General features: G+C 37.2%; 1 protein-coding gene across 2 annotated transcripts; it reads right to left on the reverse strand.

The window, feature by feature from the left end:
• Positions 1-826: 826 nt before the first annotated feature.
• On the reverse strand, positions 827-24,757 carry LOC124172361 (zinc finger protein OZF-like). Of its 2 annotated transcripts, XR_006868140.1 has the most exons (4): positions 24,635-24,757; positions 15,940-16,099; positions 1,372-3,324; positions 827-1,301 (listed from the first exon to the last, which is right to left on the reverse strand). XR_006868140.1 is itself a non-coding variant. In XM_046551804.1 (3 exons), exon 3 carries the CDS (start codon positions 3,141-3,143, stop codon positions 1,713-1,715), a length of 1,431 nt encoding a protein of 476 aa, XP_046407760.1. In that variant the 5' UTR covers positions 3,144-3,324; positions 15,940-16,099; positions 24,635-24,757; the 3' UTR covers positions 827-1,712. The 2 variants fall into 2 exon arrangements, 1 of the variants encoding a protein (XP_046407760.1); XM_046551804.1 differs by having other exon boundaries at positions 827-3,324.
• Positions 24,758-24,947: the final 190 nt, after the last annotated feature.

Consider the following 24,947-nt stretch of genomic DNA (forward strand, 5'->3'; position numbering starts at 1 on the left):
TTCAGTCTAGCTGGCAACCAAGGGAGCTTCAGTCTAGTCTGTAGCCAAGGGAGTTTCAGTGTAGCTAGCCAAGGGAGTTTCAGTTTAGTCGGCCAAGGGAGTTTCATTGGAGTAGCTGGAGTACTTAATTTCACTGCTACTGCACTGCCATTCCTCTTCCAAACTCCACTGTTTTGTTTCAATTTCAATGCAGTTTCAGCATAAAAGCAAGGCAGTGAGTTTCAAGGTAGTTTCAGCCCAGTTTCAGTCAAATTTTAAGGGAGAAATTTTTACTTGAGATTCCACACCCCCACTATTAGTTGTGTCTGAAACACCCCTAGCCTTAATTCCTAGCGGCACCTCTGGTCTGCACAGAATCTTTAGTGCTGCCCAATTTAAGTACCCTCGGCAATTTAAGTGCCCACCATTAAGCTCCTTACAGGAAAGGAATTGAAGGACACATATGCTGCGCTGCACACAGTTGAGAGGTTTAAGTGTGTTGAAGCAAAGGTACCTTAGCTACCTTGATAAAAAGTGTGATGGCTATGTGCATTTTGATTTGTTTTCGTGAGTTTGTAGTGATGAGATAGCCAAAAAGGAAGTGCAATGGAATAAGAAGAAAAAGTGAAGCGATTATTGCATAGGAGTAGTAAGAATGAGCAATACCACATAGTCACAGGGCTAGTTGAAAATAAACATCAGAGTTGTTGGAATGAATAATAACATGCGAATTAATGAGTCAAATATTTTGATATGAGCAAACACTGAAAGGGAGGTGGAAAAAAAGTGAAATAGGCTGTGGAAATAAATTGTTGATAGTGTTTCGATAATTATATTTTTTATGCTCTACAGTAAGGTAAAAGCAATGATTTCTACCAACTCGAATTACCGAACATGCATAAAATATTCTTCTATCCAGCAATTAATTAAGAGTGATCTATGGAACACAGACACCAAGTAATTATGTTGGAAATTCTTCGGAAAATTAAGGTCCCTATATTTATCAGTGGATTCACTTTTAATTACTAACATTGTCTGGCAATGTTCTGAACACAGAAGCATTTTACTTTCATTTGCTTTACACATATAGTTGCATCATTAAATTAAGGTACATTTTATCCTAAAAAACAACAATCACAATGCTATTGAGAAAGATATGGTAGTAGCAACCAAGACAATTTTTTTCCGTTGAATAATTGGTATAGTAAACATATTTGAATATCAAATCCAGCAACATATCTTTAATACAAAATATCTAGCCACTACTGTCACATTTTTTAGGCTATGGACACAATTACATCACTTTGAATGCGGTAAACTTCCTTGCCTTTGTTATAAATTCACATTTAGATATGTTAAGGAATAAGAAGGATATGACTAAGGACATAAGACCTTCTAGCAGGAGTCTTGGAGTAAAAGTTACAGGCAAAATACCTTCATTGCATTTCTTTGATACTGATCTCTGTCAAACTGCAATTCAGAAATCCACCACTTCCTAATGCATTAACTACAGTGACACCATCTCTATTGGGTATTTCCTCATCATGATTTAACACTACTTTTGTAAGTCAGAATGAATTATGCGGCTCCCCAATACAGACTTTGTAAAGGTTAAATGAAAACTGTAATGAAATCTGTAAGACTAATCCTACCCATGTATATGCATGACATGTGTGCATAAGTAACGAATCTGAATACACCCTTCATACCAGTAACTGGAAGAATAATGTCTCTCACATGTGTGAACGGAAATGCCTCACGAGGATGCTCTTTCGAGAGAAAGATTTCCCACACTCGCTGCATGAATAGGGTTTTTCCCCTCTATGAGAACGCAAATGATTGTAGAGGGTGTACCTGCGAGCAAAGGACTTGCTGCAGACATTGCACGCATAAGGTTTGTCTCCTGTGTGTATGCGCATGTGTGTGCTTAGGCTGTAACTGTGAGAGAAAGATTTACAGCAAATGCTACAGGAATAAGGTTTATCACCAGTGTGAATATGCATGTGATTGCTCAGGGTATAACTATGAGTGAAGGACTTCCTGCAGATACTACAGGAATAAGGTTTATCAGCCGTGTGTATGCGTGTGTGCTTGGTAAGGACATCACTGCGACTGAATGATTTACAGCATATTGTACATGAATATGGCCTCTCTCCTGTGTGTGTACGCATATGAGTGTTGAGATTGCTTCTCTCAGAGAAAGACTTATTGCAGACACTACAGGAGTAAGGTTTTTCTGCTTTGTGTATGCGCGTGTGCATGGTAAGGCAATCACTACGACTGAATGATTTACAGCATATTGTACATGAATAACGCCTCTCCCCTGTGTGGGTATGCATATGTTTGTTGAGGTTGCCACTCTGACAGAAAGACTTATTGCATATGCTGCATGTATAAGGCCTCTCTCCTGCGTGGGTACGCATGTGTTTGGTGAGGTCAGAACTCTGATAGAAAGACTTATTGCAGACACTACAGGAATAAGGTTTATCCCCATTGTGTATACGCATGTGATTTGTGAGAGTAGAAGATTTAATAAAACACTTATTACACACACTACAGGAATAAGGCCTCTCTTTTGCACTTGAACACTTTCCTTTTTTGATGTTTCTATCACAAGGGGAGAAATTTGAGGACACATTTTCTATTGAAGGTTTAGGGTCTACATCAGTCCGTCTTCCTTTTTTAACCTTTCCTTTGCTCATAGTTCCTCCAGAGATCTCCTTAGGGGGCACATTTCCTTTTTGCGTCGTAAGTCTTATTTTACTTTTGTCGACCTTTCCAGAACGCACACTTTCCCTACTCGATACATTCGTTTTGAGAGACTCATCTTGCACCATAGATGACTCTGCATCAACATCCATATTGCTGGCACCAAAATGAGTTTCAAGGTGCTTGATGAGCTCACTTTTGCTGCTGTATCCAAGTGTGCAGTGGCAGCAATTAAATGAAGTTTCAATTGATTTGAGACAATTTACAGGATTTTTTATCTCCCTATTACTAAACTCTTCTGTGCCCCCCATGACTGCCTCTGTGCAACTCCTCTTTTTACTGACTCTGACCATCCTAAGTGTATTAGGGATTATTGGTGCATCACAACTAATTACACCCCTCGCAACAGATCTAGTGACTATGGCTCCACTGATATTGGATACTTGTTTGTCCATTGTCAGGAATTAAGCAAGATGTTAATTCATCACCAAGATCAGTTCCACATTTAACCAGCTCTTAATTCATCACATTCCTTCATTCCTCTGCATCGGATGCTCCACTCTCAGATTAAATGACGGTCACTAAAGCTGATGCAGGAATAGTCATCCCTTAACTTCTTTACACCAGCAAGGAGCCCTAGAAAAGAATTTTAATATTTATATACAAAAAATTTCTCCTGATTTAAGTTATAAAAGCCCTTTGATTGAAAGCAATAAACCTGCTTCAAAAATTGAAATAGACCACTCCATTGATATCTGCTCATTTAGAAGTAAAAATGTTACTCTTATGCTTAACTAATATATTGAACATTTACAAAAAACACCACAAAGCGTCACCTGCATATGGTCAGGTAAACAGGATTTAAAAAACAGCTCGTTGTCAGCACTAGGCTTGGTTTATTGTTGTAAGCACAAAAGAGGAAAGGGGCAATGGATGGGAAGGAGCACACACCATTAACTTCCAAGAATTAAAGATCTGGATAGGATAAAATGTGGGAGTCAAGGGAAAAACATCCAATCTAGAACTCGCCAATAATGCTTCTTCCAAAGAAAAGCAGACACCCTTCTTTCACGGGAAAGCAAAGATCTGTGGCAATTATGAAGATTAAGTTTCTTTCATTGTTGCAAGAAAAAGGTGAGCAAATACACTTTTCTTTCGCTGCATTATGCAGATTTTTTATCATGGATTTGAAAGAGCACAAGAATAAAAAAAACAGTATTTGCGTCCTGTTGCAGAAATAACATTTCCTACCCTCAATAAAACCGTCGGTCTCTAGGTACAGTGGCGGAAAAAATTAACGCAAAGCTCGTTGGCGTCTGAGAGCGGCCAGTTCAGGAACTACTTGTCTTCCAAAATTTTGCCCTCGCAATGCTCTCATACAACCGGGAGTTTTAAAAGCAATATATCCCTTATACCGGGGAAATAATCATACCCGTCGCATTGTGACAAGGCGCAAAAGATCCAGCTACGAATTGTTTGCCATATTCTCCGAAGTATGCTTCGCCCTCGATTCACCTAGAATAGAATCTACTCTCCTCGGGACATCATCGGACACAGCCTAAATATCGGGCATTGAGACTGCCGTAAAACCCTATCCTTCCGGTGGTGTAGTGGGTAAAGTATCATGCTTCGAAGCAGAGGTTCCACGGATCAAGTCCCAGTGACGGATGACTTGATGCTGCACACACTCACACACACACTGTAAACATTTTTCTGATCTTAAAACTTCGCAATACCTATCAATAGGTCCATAGGATGTTGCACGGCTATTGAATTCTTACGCGCTCATTTATTTGTAGAAATTCAACCACCATATTGCATAGCCATTTGGGCAGTTGACTGTGGAGTGAATTTTGACCACCAGTTCCTCGTCGTCCAGCACCGCTTCAAGGCCCCTAACCATAAGCTGCATGTGCAATGTGTCACGGCCTACACTTCTTCTCCCCTTCAAGGGAAAACTCGTATAGAGTTCCTCAAAGCAGAATGAAAGCACTTTTTTGAGCCACCTCCGAGAAATCAGTTGTTTGTTTTCATTTCAGTGTTGCAATGCTTTGCCAAATATTCAACCCCCAATAATAGTTTCCCGAGGATTATATTGGAGCAACTTTTAACATACTGCAATTGAAAAGAAATGCGAAGCCGAATTTATTTAGACAACGGAATATGTTATGGCCATTTTAAGGTTCAATAATGCCATTCATGTAGTTATCCGAAGAAAATGATTAATTTGTTCAGTAAACGATTTCTTTCATAGTGAAACGAGAGGAGTAAATAGAGTTTTTTTGAACTTCATAATGTCTTTAAAACTTAATTTTTAATCACAAAGATGATCCATATGAACGCATATTTGATTAACAACATCAATTAAAAATTTGATCTTCATCAAAATAGATGTATTTGAACTAAGCGTTAAATGTTTTTCAATTTTATAAACTGACATAAAATGAGAATCAGAAAAGTATTATAATTTTCACATATTGAAAAAATATTTAGGAAACTCGAAAGATTACGGAAATTTGAATGGTTGGAAAGGAACTTAATGGAATTCGACTCAATTTTTGAATCAACAGGAGGTAATGAATTTTATCTAGAATTTGTGCCCGTGGTAATAGAATTATTATTAATATTTCCTTGCTAAAAGTTGATACATCTCATGAACTGATACATTTTTCCTTGTGAATTTCTCGTTCAGGAATTATCAACCAATGGATTCTCGAATCTATTTCTTCTAATTCTAATGAATATTTCTTTTGTTCAAATCCGATCTTTGATGCTAGCTTTCATAATCAATTCCTGCATAATTCTCCTCTTCTCTGAAACACACATGCTATACCTTGCAGTCTTTTACCTGTCCACTCCATTTTTGTGTCCGAATCGTTTTCAGCAAAATATTTAATGTCCAAAATAAAACTCATTTACTTTTCTTTTGCTGCGAAGACTGCTTCAGAAGTCCATCTTTGATGCACATTTCAATCATGCAACAATTATGGAAGTAAATCCTTCGTAAGAAAGTGAAAAGAAAATGTCTGCTATACATGAGGTAAATTTTTGTAAGAATTACGTGGCTTACTGGAAATATATTTTTTCATAAGACGATGGGAAAATTCGACCGCACTCTATAATTCACGGTAAGGTCAAAACAAAACTCTATCGCTCCTCCTCAATGAATAGAGAATACTGGAAATGGCCATAAAATGAAGATGTCGCAATGAATGGTAATTCATATAATTACAAGAATAAAATTTCTTCATTGATAGGTAAAGGTTAAGGCGAAATCGTTTTTATTTTTTTAAAAGATAGTTTGTAAATTAACATAAATGACTTACAACCCCGTTTCTGAAGCGAAATTACCTCAAATAATTGATTGTGAGATTTATGCTATTTCTTAACCTATGTTGAGTGCTAAAAGTAATGAAAAGTTCGAAGTAGTGATTAAATAATTGGCGGAAAACACGAACAGTCCAATATTTCTATGACTTCGAAATAACATTAGTTCCATAATAATGATGAAATATTTTAAAAATGAATGCGTAATGCTCATTTTGTTGGAAAATTTAAGGGTATAACTAACCTCTGTTAACTTAACCATTTGCTCAATGTTTCTGATGAAATACATACGCAAACGCTCAAAATTACCCGCCTGATAACTACTGAGTTTGGGCAGCTTGATGTTCTGCCTTCGCTCAGCTCTTCAGGACTTCCGAGGAATTTTCCCTTGAAATGAGGGAGGAGTAGTGGGTCGTGACACATCACACATGCAGCTTATGGTTAGGGGCCTTGAAGCGGTGCTGGACGACGAGGAACTGGTGGTCAAAATTCACTCCACAGTCAACTGCCCAAATGGCTATGCAATATGGTGGTTGAATTTCTACAAATAAATGAGCGCGTAAGAATTCAATAGCCGGGCAACATCCTATGGACCTATTGATAGGTATTGCGAAGTTTTAAGATCAGAAAATGTTTACAGTGTGTGTGTGAGTGTGTGCAGCATCAAGTTATCCGTCACTGGGACTTGATCCGTGGAACCTCTGCTTCGAAGCATGATACTTTACCCACTACACCACCGGAAGGATAGGGTTTTACGGCAGTCTCAATGCCCGATATTTAGGCTGTGTCCGATGATGTCCCGAGGAGAGTAGATTCAATTCTAGGTGAATCGAGGGCGAAGCATACTTCGGAGAATATGGCAAACAATTCGTAGCTGGATCTTTTGCGCCTTGTCACAATGCGACGGGTGTGATTATTTCCCCGGTATAAGGGATATATTGCTTTTAAAACTCCCGGTTGTATGAGAGCATTGCGAGGGCAAAATTTTGGAAGACAAGTAGTTCCTGAACTGGCCGCTCTCAGACGCCAACGAGCTTTGCGTTAATTTTTTCCGCCACTGTACATAAGGTTCTCTAATCTGTCGTTCTTTAGTTCACTGGTAATCTCTCAGTCCTCTAATGAAGATTGAAACTGGTTTACTCTTCATATGGTATGACCACAGAATAGGGACTCCGTTATCAGGTAGGTAATCATAAAGGTCACCTAATGAAGCTAGCACGTAAACTGCTGGGGCCAAGATTCTACCCAGTGAGCAGAGGAACTATGACCGCCATTCTCCAGTAGAGTGAAGCAGATGACTAACTGATTCTTAGCTCGTTAAGTCTCCCTTCATGAGAATGTATCTCGTTTCTGCATATCACGACATTTTAAGTAATAATAAGCCATGGTTAACTTTGCACTTACTGAAAAGCATTGCCCAGCTCGAAGGCAGCATCAGAATGTGTTCCATCCTGCAAGGTACTGCTTAAAGGTATACGATATAAATTGTTAATCACTTGTAAGCATTGCTAAGCTATAAGAGTACGCGTAACTTAGTACCTTATCATAGAATTCAGAATTAAGTCAAAATTCATCATATTGGATGCTCGGATAACCTACAGGTATAAATCACTACTGCATGCAGAGCCCCCTCAACCATTTGATATTGGGGAATGAAAAACGAGGGTCAGCATCATCGATTTTCCCGCAAGTGTCAAGTTATCGAGAGTACAGTTTTAATTATTCTAATGTTGATCATACGGCTCTTCTAAGACATAAAAAATCATAAAAACTAACCATTTATGAAATTTGCCAGTGCAAGACCAATATGGGCCATTCAAACATTTTTTAATAAGATGGCTCCCCAGATGAAACCTACTACCATTTCATACTGCTAAACTTAGAATGCCAAACTTAGTAAAAAAAATTGGAAGAAGGGACAACCTTCAGGCAAACCTCAATATTTCATATAAATATGAAAACCAAATTGAAAAAACTACTTAATGTAAGAATACAAGATGTGGCAAAAATTCATTATATTCGAGGCAGGGCTAGTTTTCAGGCATATCTCAGTCCTTCGTGTAAACATGAAACTCAAATGAGCCATAGTACACTTTAATACAGTGAGCACACTAAGCTTTGGAGTTGAGTGATTGGTGGATTTGTCCTATGGGAATGGCATAAAAATCACTATTAACCACAATTCCACATTCAATATGACTGCCCTCACTCTATGGCAGGTTGATGGACTTCCATTATATCGATAGCCTGAAAGTTGTACTATACACTCGTTTTTCATTGTCAATTACCATTCACTGAAGGGAGGTATTTTGATTTTTCATAGTAAACATTAAAGTGTGTTTCAAAGGTGACATTTCAATATATTTGCATTAACTTTATCACTAATATAACAAGTTGTACGATCAAACAAATCAAAGGCTGCACATCAGGCAGGCCCTTATTTTTCATAATAGAGAGAAGTTTTGTTTTCCTAGTCTCAAAATGATCCGAATGAGGTTTATATTCATTTGTTTAAATTTGGTTGCTTTTAAAAAATTTGCGACCCGTGTCCCAAGGGCCCCACGTACTGAGGACCCTCAATAGAGATTTTTGGAGCCAAAAAAGTGCTATTTCTACGTAAAACAAAAAGTAAAGACCCTTAAGACTTATTTTCCGTTTGTTTTGACCTATCATTAAACGTTTACGAGATATCGTTCATCGTAATGCCATCCCCCCCAGGGCACCTCCCTACACTGTGGCTCCATTGAGGTATGTCCTCTTCCACTTACTAGAGCCTTACCCTACACCACCTCCCCTTCCATGACCTAGAATTTGCTCCTGCAGGCAAGATTCACATGCCAGTGGTAGAGAATTGAAAAGTTTATTCCTCTTGTGTCATGATTAGTATTAATTAAGCCTTTAATGTCAATGTTAACCCTTCAAGGCCATTCTATGTACCGTGTGCCGACGCCTTAAACCTTAGTTTGCTGCTACAATATGACCACGCACCATTTCCGCATGCTTTGTTATAAACTGCTCTTTATACACAAAATGTTATTAGTATTTGATACATTTGCTCGTGAATTATGAAGGAATGAAAGAAATTAACAGGGCTTCAAGGGCCATAACAGTCGATAGAAATATTCAAGGAAAAGAAACGAAGCCTTCAATTCACATTTGTAGATCCAAGTGGGGAGATAGTTAGCTCTTATGTATAGTGTGCAAAGGATAGGAAATGCTAAGTTTTTTAGGATGTAAGGAGAAAAATGGTGAAAAAACTAGTTCAACTTGAATACACATAACGTTCCTTTTAAGAAAAGGCCAACAAAAAAAAGCATGAAATCAAGTCTAAATTCAGACATTGAACTGGTTGAAAAACAAAGATGAAGAAATACTTGGCTCAATGTTACTCATAGTATGAGAAGTGCTGTGATTTTTCTATAACCTAATGGGTTTCAAATGTATCAGACTTTGTGCGAGAAAAATAGTAAGAAATGCATTTCATCCATGGAACAAAATGAGAATAACTGTTAATGCGGAGGATAAGGCAATTCAAAAGTTAAAAAAATAAGCAACTAATGGATTTACTTGCGACGACATAAAGAGAGAGTGGAAACTACCCTGGAGATTAAAAGAATAGAACATTTTGTAGCAAAACTTGATGATTTGTTTGATATTACAAGGGGTGCTGGTATCGCGTTTTTGACACACGCAGTTAATCCTTCAGATGAATGTGCATGGGATGATGAAGTAAGATTCTTATGCAATCAAATAGGAGCACGAAATGCAGTTATTGGTGGAATAGATATCAGTGTGCTCAAGGAGAAAGAAAAGTTGTTGCTCCCCGCTCTTTTTGCTGCATCTGCTCCCAACAGTGGCTTCAAGACCCTAAAATTATGAAACTGTTAACCTGGACTAAGCAAAAGGACTACAATAGAGGTTTTCAAACTACTTGTGGTACCTGTATGAGGAGTTGGTAGACCCGTCATTCTTTGATGGATCATTTTCTGGGTGTGAAAAGGAAAACGTGATATGGACACATGAGGGAAAATATGATCTACCAAAGATCGCATTCTATAAACGTAAAGATCTGAACAGGGTATCTATATCAAATTTTGTCACTACTAATTCGAGAAAGCCATTTAATGCATTGGAAATATGAACTGCATTCTTTGATGTGTCCTTGCAAGAATGGTATGAACATCCTGATTACAAGAATGATTTGCAAATTCATCGGGGACTTTAAGCGGTAGATGATTGTGCATAGAGAGGCGTTAAGTATAATACAAGATTTTAAGTCAGTCATGTAGAAGGAGAATAGCCTTCAAAATTAATTAGTAACAATAACTGTGAATTTTCATTGTACCACAACCCATAACATGCACAAATACACTTCAAATGCAAAACATGGGGTGTCAGTCAAACATTATAAATACGAATATGTATTTTGATTTGGTAAATATGTACTGAAATTCATGGAAAAGTAAAGATACGAGCAAATTGATCACTTTGATTCGAAGCATTGTCATGGCATTTAAATTCTTTCTAACGTAAGCAAAATTTCTTCAAAGACTACATGTTGCCATCAAGAGCAAGGTCTTTACCAAGGGAGGCGGGGCTGGAGGGGAAGTCTCTAGTAAGTGGTGTGGGTCGTACCTCAACGGAGCCGCAGTGTGAGGTAATGCCCTGGAGGGGTGGATTGCATTACGATGAACGATATCTCGTAACGATCTTCAACTTTCAATCAATTCAAACTTACATTACATCATTATCATGCTGGCCTCGGTGGCGGTGGAGTAAAGTCCTCACCTGCCAAACCAAAGGTCGTGGGTTCGAATCCCGCCTGGGTAGGTGATCCCTATCCAGGGCATGGATGTTTGTGTTGTACCTACTTTGTTAATATTGGAAACTCTCTTTGTAAAAGGTCGTCATATGCTGTTTAAGAGGAAGTTGATAATAAATAAATAATGAGAGAAGAAACTGCAGAAAAAAAGAGAAGTTGTCAGTAGAAAAGAAAGTTAATGCATTACATCAATTGGAAAAAATATGAAAACTGATAAAGTGTATTTTTTCTCCTTGCAGCTCACTCCCCCTAATATTTTACCAGGAACTATAAGAAGGTTAAAATTCCAAAATTTAACATCACGTTTTCCTGCAAAGGTAGTATTTTTTCATCCTGAAGCTTGAGACTTGATATCCAAGGATGAAATTGCATTTTATCGACACGGTTTTATTATTTACTTAGCTCTATTTTTAAATTTTAGCACTTTCTCATTGCCTATCTTCGTACACTAAGCCATTCATATCAATTTGTTTCCCGCATTTTGTTCAACCCCAGTAAATTGCGTGCATTCAAACTGATCATTTACATAAATCCAATTCATTATCCTCAAATCAGAACAACCTTATTTAAATTCCGCCATTTTCAATTAATTTCACATTACACCATATAGTGTTGCGTAGGTTACCCTGTGAAGTTACCTTTTCCTCAATTGGAATGCACTGTTCTGATTCTGTGGGTCCCTATTCTATGGTATAAATATTTCCTTAATGCCCTCGGTGGTCAGGAATCCTTTCAACGAGATAAAACTATATTTTCGCCTGCCACATAAACGTTAGTTTTAGAATGGAGAATTATTAGGACAAATCATAAGAGAATGCCATGTATGAGCTTACGCAAAAAGATTCATCTAAAGCGTAGCGTAGATGTATCAGCGTACTTCTCCATGTGGGAACATGTTCACTGATGAAGAGGGAACACGGGAGACTGAAGGCATTCAAGATATGGGAGTAGAGAAGAATTGAAAAGGTAATTGGGCAGAGAAGAGCATTAAGTGCTGAGACAAGTGGTGACAAGTGGCATCCTCTAGATGAGATACGGAGGAGACAAGATATTGATGGAGTGAGTATTGAGCCAAGAGAAGACGTTGAAAACATTAATAGAGGGTAGAATGCTGGGTAAACAAAGGAAAAATATAAAATTTTATAGGTTTTTTTGCAAATCGATGAGAGGGAGGCCATAAGGGAGGGGAGACTCCCAGAATACACCATGGAAAGATGCCTTATCAGTAATATACTTCTGTAATTATCACCTGTGTAGAGATTTTAAATTAGAAAAAATCTTACGAAATGAGGAATATTTCACCAAGAACTACCATTTCATAAGTTTAAAATTTCTCTCTTGAACCACCGCTCCCGCACAATATTCACCGAAGATAAACACTTCCATATTACATATATAATACACATGATACAGTCATCTTGCAGGAATATACATGAACCAGATAAAAGCTGGGAAGAAAAGTCATCAAACGGGTCTGCAAGGAAGTTAAATGCTATTGGATCTTTTCAGAGTCATATGGCAACATAAAAAATTATAGTATAATCTGATTGTTCCTTTTAAAAGTTATCAGAGTGAGGCATCAGGAATACTAAACGTTATTATTTTATTCTGATATCCAATTTACTGGATGGTAATCATGTTCCATTGGAATGACAATTCAGTGGTGAATTAAGCATCAAACGACCATACATATGACCCATTATGATCTGCAAAGTGATTTCCAAAAAAAGTTAAGGAAGATAAGTGAAATTAAGCTACTATGTTTAGTTAAAAAGGATAATATGGGGAATGATGCATTGACACTATCTTCAGTAAAAAAATGCCAAAACTTGCAAGGAAGAAATAGACATGGAATATTTGTAAGTAACAAAATGCCAAAACTTACTCATGGAAACTTTTTGTGTAAATATGAACGATGCGAGTCGATGGCTTTTGCAGAGGAAAATTTACGGAGAGGAAGGAAACACTAACTTGGAATACTTCCATAACATAGCAACAAGGTGCATTCTAAGATATGGTCCCTAATGGCTAAAGATGCATATTTCAGGGAAAAGAAGAAAACCATGGTCCAACATTTTACAAAAAGCATCTCGAGGTATATACGTGGTCCGATAAAGAAATGTTACATCTTTAATGTTTTGAGTGCCACAAGGGAATGCATTTGCATTGATTTCCCATGCATGTATCAAAAACAACTAACTGTCAGTAATTATCAGACACTGACCCCAATAAGTCCATCTTCCATTCACCCCTACCGCAGTGTTCTGCACTCATAAGATACAAACATGCAGATGATGAATAAAGACTTTTCAATGATCCGCTAAGGACACTGAGTTTTTGAACAGGTCTCAGTAGGAATTCATTCTTTCCTCAAACAAAAATGTACAAAGAATAATGCTGGGTGCAACCTCATGCCTATATTTCATTTTAAGGAACTCATACAGCCACATTTTTTTCAATAATGGCAATCATTTGAGAAAAAAATACCACTAAAACGAATAATTAGGCGGCTTAAAAGCACAATTTATGAATATCCCCAATAACAGCACTAAAAGTAGAATTCTTAATTAACGTAAACACGCACTTCAATACATGTATTAAAATGAGCATCTAACAGAACACGAAAAGGACATTCACAAGGAAAATATAAAGAAAGCTTCAAGGGAAATGCCATGAGCATCCCTCAATGATGAGCACTAACAGAAAAATTATGAACAAATGGAAATAAGCATACCATGGTGATCACCGAAGAGAGTGTCCATAGTCTTCATGCTACTTGAAAAGCATTTTACAACCACAAAACCAACAGGCAAATTCAAAAATATGAACATCCCCAATAGAAAGCAGTAAAGTATTTCTGAGCAAACGCAAATAGGCACTATCAGCACTCAAAAAGGAAATTCATTAGCACAACACATAAATGCAGCTTAAAAACATGTATCATGAGCATCCCTTAATACTCGGTAATAAAAGAAGAACTATGAACAAATGGAAATATGCAATCCATGATAGCTATTAAAGAGAGGGCCCGACAGAACTCAAAAAGCAAACTCACAAGCCTAATAGAAGGATGCAGCTTTAAAGGAAATGTAATGAGCCGCCATCAATGACAGCACTTAAACTATTATGAAAAATACAATAAAGGCACTTAATAAATTCAAATAAAGCAAGCATCTACAGTCTATAAAACACTCGAAAAGTATACCTATAAGCATAAAATGATGAAGGAGCTATAAAGTATGTAATTTTATGATAATCCCGCAAAACTCAGTACTAAAAGAAGCAAGACCAACATACAATTGGGAAGTGCCATCTCTTTTAGTATTAAGAAGAGAAAATGTGAGTTGAATCCTAAATTAATACAGTAACACCTCTTTACATCGTAATGTAGGGAATCAAAATATGGGCAATTTCAAGTATGGAGGTTCACTACAGAGAGGTTTCAGTGATAGGCACCATTTTTTCATATACTTTAGAAATGAAAGGCACTACTGTCTTTTAAACCATCATATTTATGTGTTTAAACAAACATGCATGCCTAAGTGAACATGTATTCATTATTAAATAATTGCGAAAGGCGAGCACTATCACATGATTTTTACCATGATTCGAGAGAAAACGATGTGATCCTTCAGGGATGCTGACTTATATAAAATATTTGAAGGGCCCAAACCGTGGATATTACCCTGGGAAATTTTATAAGTAGTGAGTTTTGAAGTTTTTTAAGCATTTTAGAAGAGTCATATGATCAACATTAGAACCCTGATAACTTAAATCTCGATATCTAGACACTCCAGGGAAAATCAGCAAGCCTGACAAATTTTTTCCTCACAGCCATAACGAATTTTTGCGGGGGCTTCGGCCCCTTCAGGCCCCATGGAGTTGGCGCCACTGTGATCTTTCTTAGTTCATCAGTCACTCAAATGATTAGGATAGTGGGATACCTTTTTTCTTATTTATTGTTAGGTATGCTCTCATATGGAACAAAATGGCCACAACTGATGAATAACGTGAAAATTACAGCATATTATAGGTGTATAAGAAAAAAAATAAGGGTAAAACATTTATCGCTGAAAATGCCATTCCATGTACATAGTCGCGGCTGCATTAATGGTCTCTAGTTGTCTTGGTATGATTTGTGGAGGTAGTTTGCTGTCTCGGGGGTGTCTCCTTGGTATGATAAATGGAAGTTTTAAGATACAAAGAGTTTCACAACATGGAGGTTTGCCTATAAATTTACATGTAAATCTGATGGGACTATAGGGGTGGTATAAAGTATGGAGGTTTACGATGTAGAGGTTCTCTACCTACAGGTTTTACTGTATATTGAAAAATTGCAAAAAGATTCCCCGACACAAACCGCCACCCGCATCAATTTAATTAACTGCGATTAGAAAACAGATGCAAGAGGAAGGGGAAAATGGTGTAAGTGCAAAAGAGGAGAGTGGCAATGTAGGGAAAGGAGCAGAATCTATCAGCCTTCCTAAAAGTTAAGATCTGGAGAGGATAAAATGAGGGAGTCAAGAGATGAACACCCAACGTAGCACTTGTCATGCTGACTTCAAGGCAGAGCAATCCATCAATGGGATCTATAAAGTTTGGGTTTCCAGTATGTCTTGTCTTGAGGTTGTTAATGCAACACTTTTTTCATTGAAGGCAAGGATGTTTCTACACTCTGAATATTGGTCCACTCCTGCTCTGACTATTAGGCTTTCCATCTATCAATTAGAGTGAGACAAAAATTTGGAATCCTAATCATTTAAATTAGTTAGCAAGGCCATGTTATCAAAGGGTCTGAGGGCAGTGTTTGCCCTCAGAAGCTACTGACATGCAGATGATGAATTGAGATTTATCGATGATTCACTAAAATACCAGTATCAAAGAAAAAATATTTCAATAGACTTATATTTGAACAGAAAGCAATAGGAATTCATTTCTCCTCCAACAATATAGAACTTAGATTGATGCTAGGCAGAACTTAGTGCCCAAATTTCTTTCAAACTGTTATATATTTTGAATTGTAATTTAATTCATTATATTGTTTCTGAAATGAACACCTGAGTAATATAAGAGTCCTATTGCATAAATGTCATTTCTCTTACCCCCAACAAAAAAGTGCTTCTCATGATGCCATAAAGGAAGTCTCTTTTTCGGGAATTCACTGGTTCAGTGGTGATCACTTGGTCTTCCCATGAAGATGTACACTGGTTCTCAGCCGATTTTATGACTATTACCAATAATTCCCTCAGTGATGGCCATGAACTGTTTCAAAAAGATAAAAAGATATTTACAACAGTCAAATAAATGCAGGCAGCAGAATAAGGACATATTAGGAAAATTATGAGGGTCGTAATATAACAGTTCATATTATCAGAGTCTAATCTAGAGTCCATCATTGTTCCATATGGAAACATGTTCAATTAGCAAGAAGGACAGTGGAAGACTGAAGGTGTTCAAGTTGTGAGAGTGGAGAAGAATCAAGATGGTAAGTGGATGAAGAGGAGAAATGAAGTGCTGGAGATGGTGGGTGAGGAGAGGTAACTTCTACAGGAGATACAGGCAAGAAAGAAGGCATGGATGGAAAAAGTACTGAATGAGGACAGAATGTTGAAAACAGTTTCACGGATGGAAGAATGTTGGGCAATATGGGGAGAGAAAGGACAAAAAGAGGATATTTAGTTAACTGCATGAACTTTCCAGTGGAAAAAAAGACATGTTTTCATCACGCACCAGAGAATTCTTTAGTTTTTTTTCTTTAAAATGGGAGACGGTGTTTTTCATGTTGATTTTTAACGTCTTAAACGTAAGGCGTTCGACATATATGGTCTGGCATGCTCACGTGGGGCTTCCATTGACATAGTCAACTCCAACTCCATCATTCCAAAGATAGGTTTCCCCTATATATCCCATCGGCTAATATTTTCAAGACAAAGTATTTCTCTTCTTTAACATCCTACAATGGAGTGAGTACTGAGCAGGGAAGAGATGTTGAAAACAGTTTTATAGGGTTAAATGTCGAGTGAACAAGATAGAGAAAGGAAGTGAAAAGGGTTTCTTAGGCCTTGTTGCAATTTGAAGGGAGGAGAGCCTACCAGAATTCTTCCCAAGTACGTTTTACATGGGGCACATCATAGCACAGGTCAGCACTGCATACATATCTCAATCTTGCGTGCAATAATTATTGAGCAGAAGAATGCAATATTGCTTTACACGGTACTCATAACCACATTCATTAAAATAAATGATGGTTACCCAAGTAACATTGACCGTTGGGCCTCGGTTGGGGAACCGTAGTCACGGTTGGCTCATTGTGGGTGGATATGCCTACCAAATTCCGCTGTTGGCCCAACGCAGATATTGTTCGTCGGCCCAACGAAACGATTTATGCTGTTGGCCCAACGGAAATCCCCAACGATGGCCCTACGAAATGGATTATCATTGGGCCACCGTTGGGACATCATACATTTCCTCAATTTCCGCCATGAGAGCTGCAAACAAAATTCCGACAAGATCTTTAACGTAGAGATGGGCGAAATTCCATTGTAATCGATTTATCGTATCAAATGGTTATCGGATCAGTAGCATCTATTCATTAAAAAATAGGGATGGCATAATCGCTTGCTTTGACAGTCAGTGCTACCGACTATGTGCAGGCAGAATAATTATTTTAAGTTAATTTTTTAAGAATATATTATAAGATAATTTTTGGAAATTATGTATAACTCTTTTTTAAGTAATGGTCTGCTAATTTTCTGGTGTTTTCAGCATGGTATTTGACATAAATGGTTCCAAGAAGCGGAGGCTTCTTTAATGCGACTTGTTAGTATATATATCCCGGAGGGCACACGAAAAATTGTAGACTTATAAGATCTGTCTGTTTCGAGTCTAACTTAACCGATGGAAGTTCGATATGGGCCGTGAATAAGCACGATGTATACCTAGATTGCATACGTTGCAGGATACGGTTCACATGTTTCCCTAGCAACCTAACAACCAAGACTTGTTTGGTTGTTAGGGCTTTGTCTTTGTGATAGCAGTTAAATAAAATAAGTCGAGTGCTTCTAACAAAAATAAGGCATTGACCTCATTTGGTAAGTCTTACAAAACTGGCATTCCTAAAATCATGTTACCTTAAACAGATCGTTTCGTGGAATTTTAAACTTTTCATCATTAATTAAGATAGATCGATACGTATATTTTTTCAGATTGTGGCATATCTAGTATAAGTGGAAGTTTTAATGAAAACAGTGTTTCAATGGACAAAGTGAGTGATTTAGTCATCTCTGAAGAGAATGAGATTGAATTTGTAGGAGTAAACCTAAATAACAACTGCACAATTATTATTTAATGGAAAATACATCAACTATTATACTCAATCAGTGTTTCTGTGATTCCTATTAATATCCCTAAATCTTGCACTTATTAATCCAATTAAGTAAAATGGACTAAACTTAACAATTTCGTTACCGAAGACCAGAGAATAGGAATTGTGAAGGCAATTGAATCAAATAACTCAGGGGTACATCTTGCAGTGTGACATGTTTGAAATCAAGGAGGATTACTTTGAATTACCTCTTACTTAATTGTTAGAAGTGGTACCATTGATATATTTGTTGTAAAAAAATTAGTACCTGGATGCAAATTGCAGTCCACCCAGATTTTATCTAAGTTTGTTTTGTTGCCCTACAAAGAAGATGGACAGTTTTTGTGTGTGCCATATTGTATTATGGAAAGGTGCTGTTGAAATTTTCCTAATTTTGTCCTAATAAAAATTGTCCTAATTTGTGAAAATAAAAGTTGGGTACCTTCTGAACTGATATTGATTTTTTGTTTTCCACTTTTAACCACTGTAACCTTACTTTGTCCTATAGCATTTATTGTTAATGTATTTAATTTCATTTTGATTTATAGGGAGTTAAAGGTAAAGATTCTATCTACCGGTATCATATCAAGTGAGAAGGTTAATTAATTTAACTCTCATTCTATAAAAATGAGAAATGCCAGTAAAATATAGCTTTTGTTGGGAAACGGATGGCAGAATTTAAAAGGGCCAACGGTGTATCGTTGGAGAGGGGTTGGCCTCTAGTTGGGAATACTAAGGCCCGACTGTAATGCTCTGTTGGCCCATCGTTGGGGAATTGTTGGTTGGGATACGGTTGGCGAGGTGGCCAAATCATACCATGGGCCAACCGCTGTGTCCCACCATCTGCCAACAGAGGGCCAACCAAAAATGTTACTTGGGTAGCCAGCTTGAAAGCCTCATTTGGATACAAAAATCAATGGTTACTAAAATCAAGCCTAGAAATACTTTTTTATCCACAACAATGAAAAGAAGCAACAAAACAGATCATGATTAAAAAATTGCTGTGTTAGAACTGAAACCTGTGATAAAATAAATGATAAATAAATAAACAGTGTCAAAGAAAATAAAAGAAACACTTTGAAAACATGTAGAACCATTACCAGTGAGAAGGTGCAAGAGCTATCAAATTTAAATGCCCGTAGAAACGGTTCATTTATTAGTATTCAGGCGATCCAGATGGAATTACAAAAGAGTGCCTATCAATACTCAAGAAGCATGCTCACTAATACAAAATAATCAAAGTACTGCAGGGACAAGTTTGTAATTGGTTAGCACGCCTGACTGGAAATCGGGATATCCGGGTTCGAATCCCGGTTAAGTCAAATATTTTTCATGGCGAACTTCATCCTTTGGAGTATTAAAAAAAATTATCATGTAGATACAAAGTAGTTATCATGAGGGTATCTCCAAAAAATCAGCACTAAAAAAAGTGTTATGAAGAAATGGAAACAGGCACTTCATGATAGAAGATAAAAGGAGTTTCTATCAGAACTGAAAAAGCATTCTCACTAGTACAAAAGTATCACAAAGATTCAGATCAGTCGTCATGATTAACCCCTAACAATCATCACTTAAATTATCATTATCAACAAAGGAAAATAGGCACATCATGACGGCATTTAAAAAGTGTATATCTGCACTGAAAAGGCAAGTTCAATGACAAAAAATGACCATGCAGATTAAAAGCCAATTTCATGAGCATCCCCCAAAAATCTGCACCAAAAGAAGCATTATAAACAAATGCAAAAGTGCACTCCATGATGACAATTAAAAAGAGCCTCTATCGGCACTTGGAAATGCAAATTCACAAGCACAAACTGATCGGGCAACTTCAAAGCAAATACCATGAGCAACCCCTCATAATCAGCACTCGGAGACGTATTATAAACATAATATGGCAATAGCACATCATGAAAGACATTAATAAGAGATGTCTATCACCACTCCAAAAGGAAATTCACAAGCCCAAACAGTTTGAGACAGCTACATAGAAAATGTCATGAGCATTCCTTAACCCATTTATGCCCACTAATTTTTTTTCATGAAAATTTAACTTTATTTACTTTTTTCGAACTTATTATTCCTCTGGACAACAGAAAAAATGTTGAAAAAAATCCTGAAGCATTTGTTTAAAAATTATGACATGGGTCGTTTTCGACCCACTTCGACCCATTGGTGAGCACATTTAGGATATTGACTATTGGAGCGTTTTCCAATAGGCTCTTCAGAGTTATTGACGTGCAACTGCTTTATGATTTCCAATTTGTTGTCTTTTGTTTTTTAATTGAAATTTTAATTAATTTACATTATTTTGGGAAAATTGTTAAAATAAAAAAAAATATTTTAAGATACTATTCATGTAAAATAATTGTTTATTTCCTTCTAAGTTTTAACAGTCAGAGATATTTTTATGGTACTCCTCAAAGCACTTATCGTGCAAAGGAATGCAACATATATAGCATGATTTTACTGTTTTACTACGACATAAAACGCATCTTCTTCTTGGCTGATCTGTGAGAATGATATGGTGCGGTCCACTCGTTCGGATTATCTCTGGAGGTGCAAACTTGCTTGTTGGTCCTGCTCGTTGTGGTGGAGTACCATATTTCTTCAATAATGATATTACAATTTCTCTTCTGAAAGCTAAACTGTCCAGTTTCATACCATAAGTCCTGCTGAGACACCATGCGTTACTCATGCATACATCCATCATCCATAGAAATATGGGCGTGTACCACTTTTTCCCACGAATGCCAATACGGTAATTAGAGATATTATTGTCCATTTGGTCTACACCACCCATGTTTCGATTGTACATGGCAATAACGTGGGGTTGTGGAATTTCAATTCTTCCTTTTACGGATGCTGAATATCTCGATGCCTTCTGCTGAGGTTCGACGCCAAACTGATTAGATAGCATTGTGACAACGTTATTGTCCATCCACCTAACTGCACTGATATTGTCCTCCCGGGATACACGACAGTCATATGTACCTCTCTCATTTCTTTTAAACACTTTAACATCCTGCAAGGGGCAGTTATCAATTCGGTTCACTCTAGCGGTTCCCGTTCCACCGTGGCCAAATTTTGTTAGTTCGTGTATTAGATTCGCAGAAGTGAAAAAATTATCAAAATACAGGGAGAAATTCAGCAGTGGATAATTTTTTTTAAGTTTTTAGCAAACCCCATCACCACAGATTCACCGAGCCCTCTTGATGAAGTGAAAACCCTTTTTTCCTTTACTTTCCCTTGGTAGATATCAAATTGGATGCAGTACCCTAGGCGGAGTGCAGCTACCCAGGCCTTGTAACCGAATCTCACTGGCTTTCCCTGAATAAACTGTTTGCATCCGTGCCTTACAAAGTATGGAATCATAGCCTCATCAATAGAAATTGATTCTTCTAAAGGCGCAAATCTACAAAAGTTTTTGTTGAGTTCACAAATGACTGGACGCAATTTTGCGAGACGATCGGATATGTCTAATGCACTATTATCTGCACAATGGATGTTCGTAAATATTTCCTCAAACTTGTTTCTTCTCATACTTCTAGACACCAGTGAATTGTAGACATCTTCCTTTTCTTCCCAATACATTCTTCTTCTTGGGAGCCAGTTATATCCGGACAAAAACAATATGCCTAAAAATGTATACATATCTTCCTTGGAAACCTGCGCACACCTATTCCTCGCTGCTGCATATCGGTTTGTAAACTCAACAAGTTTCGTAATGATGTTGTCATCAATAAAAAGTTCGAAAAACTCTAATGGGTGACTGGACGAGGATAAAGTCAGTGGAGGTATAAAACATGTACTCCAAGAATCACAAACAGGGGTAGTAAGATCACAACTGACCCATCTCCGTGTTATGTTTTGGGTTTTAGTTGACTTCCTTCTCCTTTTAGAATGGGATGATTCTTCAACGAATTTGATTTCCTCATCAACTTCACCAGGGTCATCTTCAATGTCAATGTTGAAGTCACCTTCCGCTTGCAGCTGCCGGCCACAAAGACGATCAGGATCGTTACATTCTTTGTCCTCGGAATCCTCACATGTTTCGTTTCCATCTTCTGGAGGAGTTATGTAAATATATACTTCATCTTTTACACCTTTTTCATCCAACTCTTCTAGCTCGTGAAGTATTTCTGTTGTAGTCAGCTGTTTGCGACTAAATTAGAGATATAAATTAGTCAATGAGCTCACGAAAAAAATATGTTTATAAAATAAAAATATGTCCTCTAGGAGTTATATACTAACCATGCCATGCCAAAATTTATTTGGACTAATGCACTTCAAAAGAATCTTATCGCAGTTCAGCAGAGAGAACGCTCGAATTCTGGTCAACCTAGTACGTCTGGTGTTGCCCAACAAACTAGCCTTATCTGCCCAGTGGGTCGAAAACGACCCACACCAATATCATGACCCGTGGCAGACACAGGAGACATGAAATTTGGTAATTGAATAAGGAATAATGAAATTGAGTGTACAAAGTATTGTAGCATGTCGTGTCATTTCGATTGAGCTTGAAAATTTTGGTTACATTGTACGTCAAAGTTATTCGAAAATCGCGGTAAAGGGAAGTAATTTTTTATGCCCACATTACAATGATTTGAAAATGTATCCTTGGAAATATTACTTCAGGAATGAATGACTTGCTTCCCTGATAGACGAAAATAACAACAATGTAGACAAATACTTCAAATTAGAGGGACTAGGATTTTTTATATCCCGTGGGTCGAAAACGACCCACTGGGCATATATGGGTTAATACTCAGGGTAAAGAAGCAAAACGCACAAATCTAAGCAGGTAGTATGTGCTAGTGATTGAAGAGATCAACCCTCAGTACTCGAAAAGCATCTTCACCAGCACAAAACAAACAGTGAGCTTTAATGAGAATCCCCCAAAAATCAGACGTAAAAGAAGCATAATGAGCAAATGGAGATAGCCACTTCAAGATGGCAAGTACAGCAAACATCTATCTCCTCTCATAAAAGAAATTTCACAGGCAAACATTTACGTAAATTCACAAGCACAAAAGAATCAGGCAGTATGGAAGCATTTGTCCTGAGGATTACCCAAAACCCACAATTAAGGATGCATTATGAATAGTTAAAATTAGGTACTTCACGATGGAAATAGTAAGAGTCGATCAGCACTCAAAATGCAGGTTCACTAGCACTAAATGATAATGCAGATTCAGGGCAGTAGTTATTATTAACACTCAATAATCAGCTCTAAAAGAAGCATTGTGACCGAATGAAAATAGGGTCTTCATGATGACATTCAAAGAGAGTCTTTCGGAACTCCAAAAACGAAGTAACCAGCTCAAAAAATAATCAGGCAGCTTCAAAGTAATTCTCACGAGCATCTCCCGATACTCAGGACAGAAAGAAGTACGTATTAAGAACGAATGTAAACAGCCACTTTTATGACGGTAATTAATAAGAGCGTCCATCGGCACTCAAATAACTTGCCAAGAGTTTACAGTAATCCCAACGTATGAAGCATATAATCAGTCAACAATGATAAGACGACTTTAGTTCTAAGTTATCCTTAACCGGTATTCCAGTCAGTAAATCCTCAAGATTCAAACAAAATAAACGCACCAAACCGATACCAACGCTCAAAACAAGGTTGGCAAAAAATATCTTCGCTTTTAAATATCACATCCCAGAATATAACTCATTTTTTCACAGACCTCGAAGCTATAAACGGAGGAGTAATAATTAAACATCTCCTTAAAGATTTTTCTACTTAGTTTTTATTCAATTTTATTTGCCAAGAAGTAGCGGTTTTTTGCTATAAATTCACAACAATTTCATGTTTTCGTAATGTTTCTAACATCGCGAGAGTGATTTCCGCAACACCTGACTGTGAGAAGAATGTGATACTGGAAACGTAATGAAAGGAAATTAATACCAATGATTTTCTACCATTTACATGATATTAAGTCACAAAAGATAAATGGATGGTAACATTTTGTAAACATTGGCGAACATTTAGAAAAAACAATCTCATTACGAAAGGGCCACACATCACAGAAATCTAAATAACATTCCCAAAAATATAGTCTTGGTACACACACGAAAAAGTAATTTTGATAAACGAGAAACAAAATGCATGATGGAGGTGCTGATATGAAAATATTCATTTTACGACAGCCAATCATCACAAAAACACTCGCCAATTGCACAGTATTCAGCTCCGCCATAAATATGGATAAGATACACGAATACGAATTCAGTGACAAGGATATGAGATATAAGACTATCTAATAATACCTCCAAATCACAACAATGAATGATGGATTCAGCACCAGCTCAAGATCTATTATGCGAACACGCAGTACATCTTAAGTTATTTGTTTAATAACAGCAACAACGCATTAACAGAATTAAATTGACTTATAACATTTTTACCAACAAAAACTACTAACCTCAACTTGTCGGAAGTCCTTCACCAAAACGAAATCCACAAGTAATGTCAAATAATGAGACCAATCTTCTAACGTACAAAAATTACAGTATGTTATTCCCCTGGATAAACACAGCTTCTCACATGTGCTCATGCTCATGAACTAATCGAGCTATCGCTCGAGTCGACTCAAAAGTCGAAATGCAAGTGCGCAAGGACATCGACTGATCGATATGAAAAGCCGCGCGGCGGTCGTTACGGATTGGACATACATTGATTCGTCATATGTTGATGTTCATATCCAGGTCATCTTCCACCACTTAAAAAAATCCCTT

The sequence above is a fragment of the Ischnura elegans genome (assembly GCF_921293095.1).
Source record: "Ischnura elegans chromosome 13 unlocalized genomic scaffold, ioIscEleg1.1 SUPER_13_unloc_1, whole genome shotgun sequence".
In the NCBI taxonomy this organism is placed as follows: Eukaryota; Metazoa; Arthropoda; class Insecta; order Odonata; family Coenagrionidae; genus Ischnura; species Ischnura elegans.

Coding starts and splice junctions, on each gene's coding strand:
- LOC124172361 (XM_046551804.1), bottom strand. CDS start 3,143: ATGGACAAACAAGTATCCAATATCAGTGGAGCCATAGTCACTAGATCT.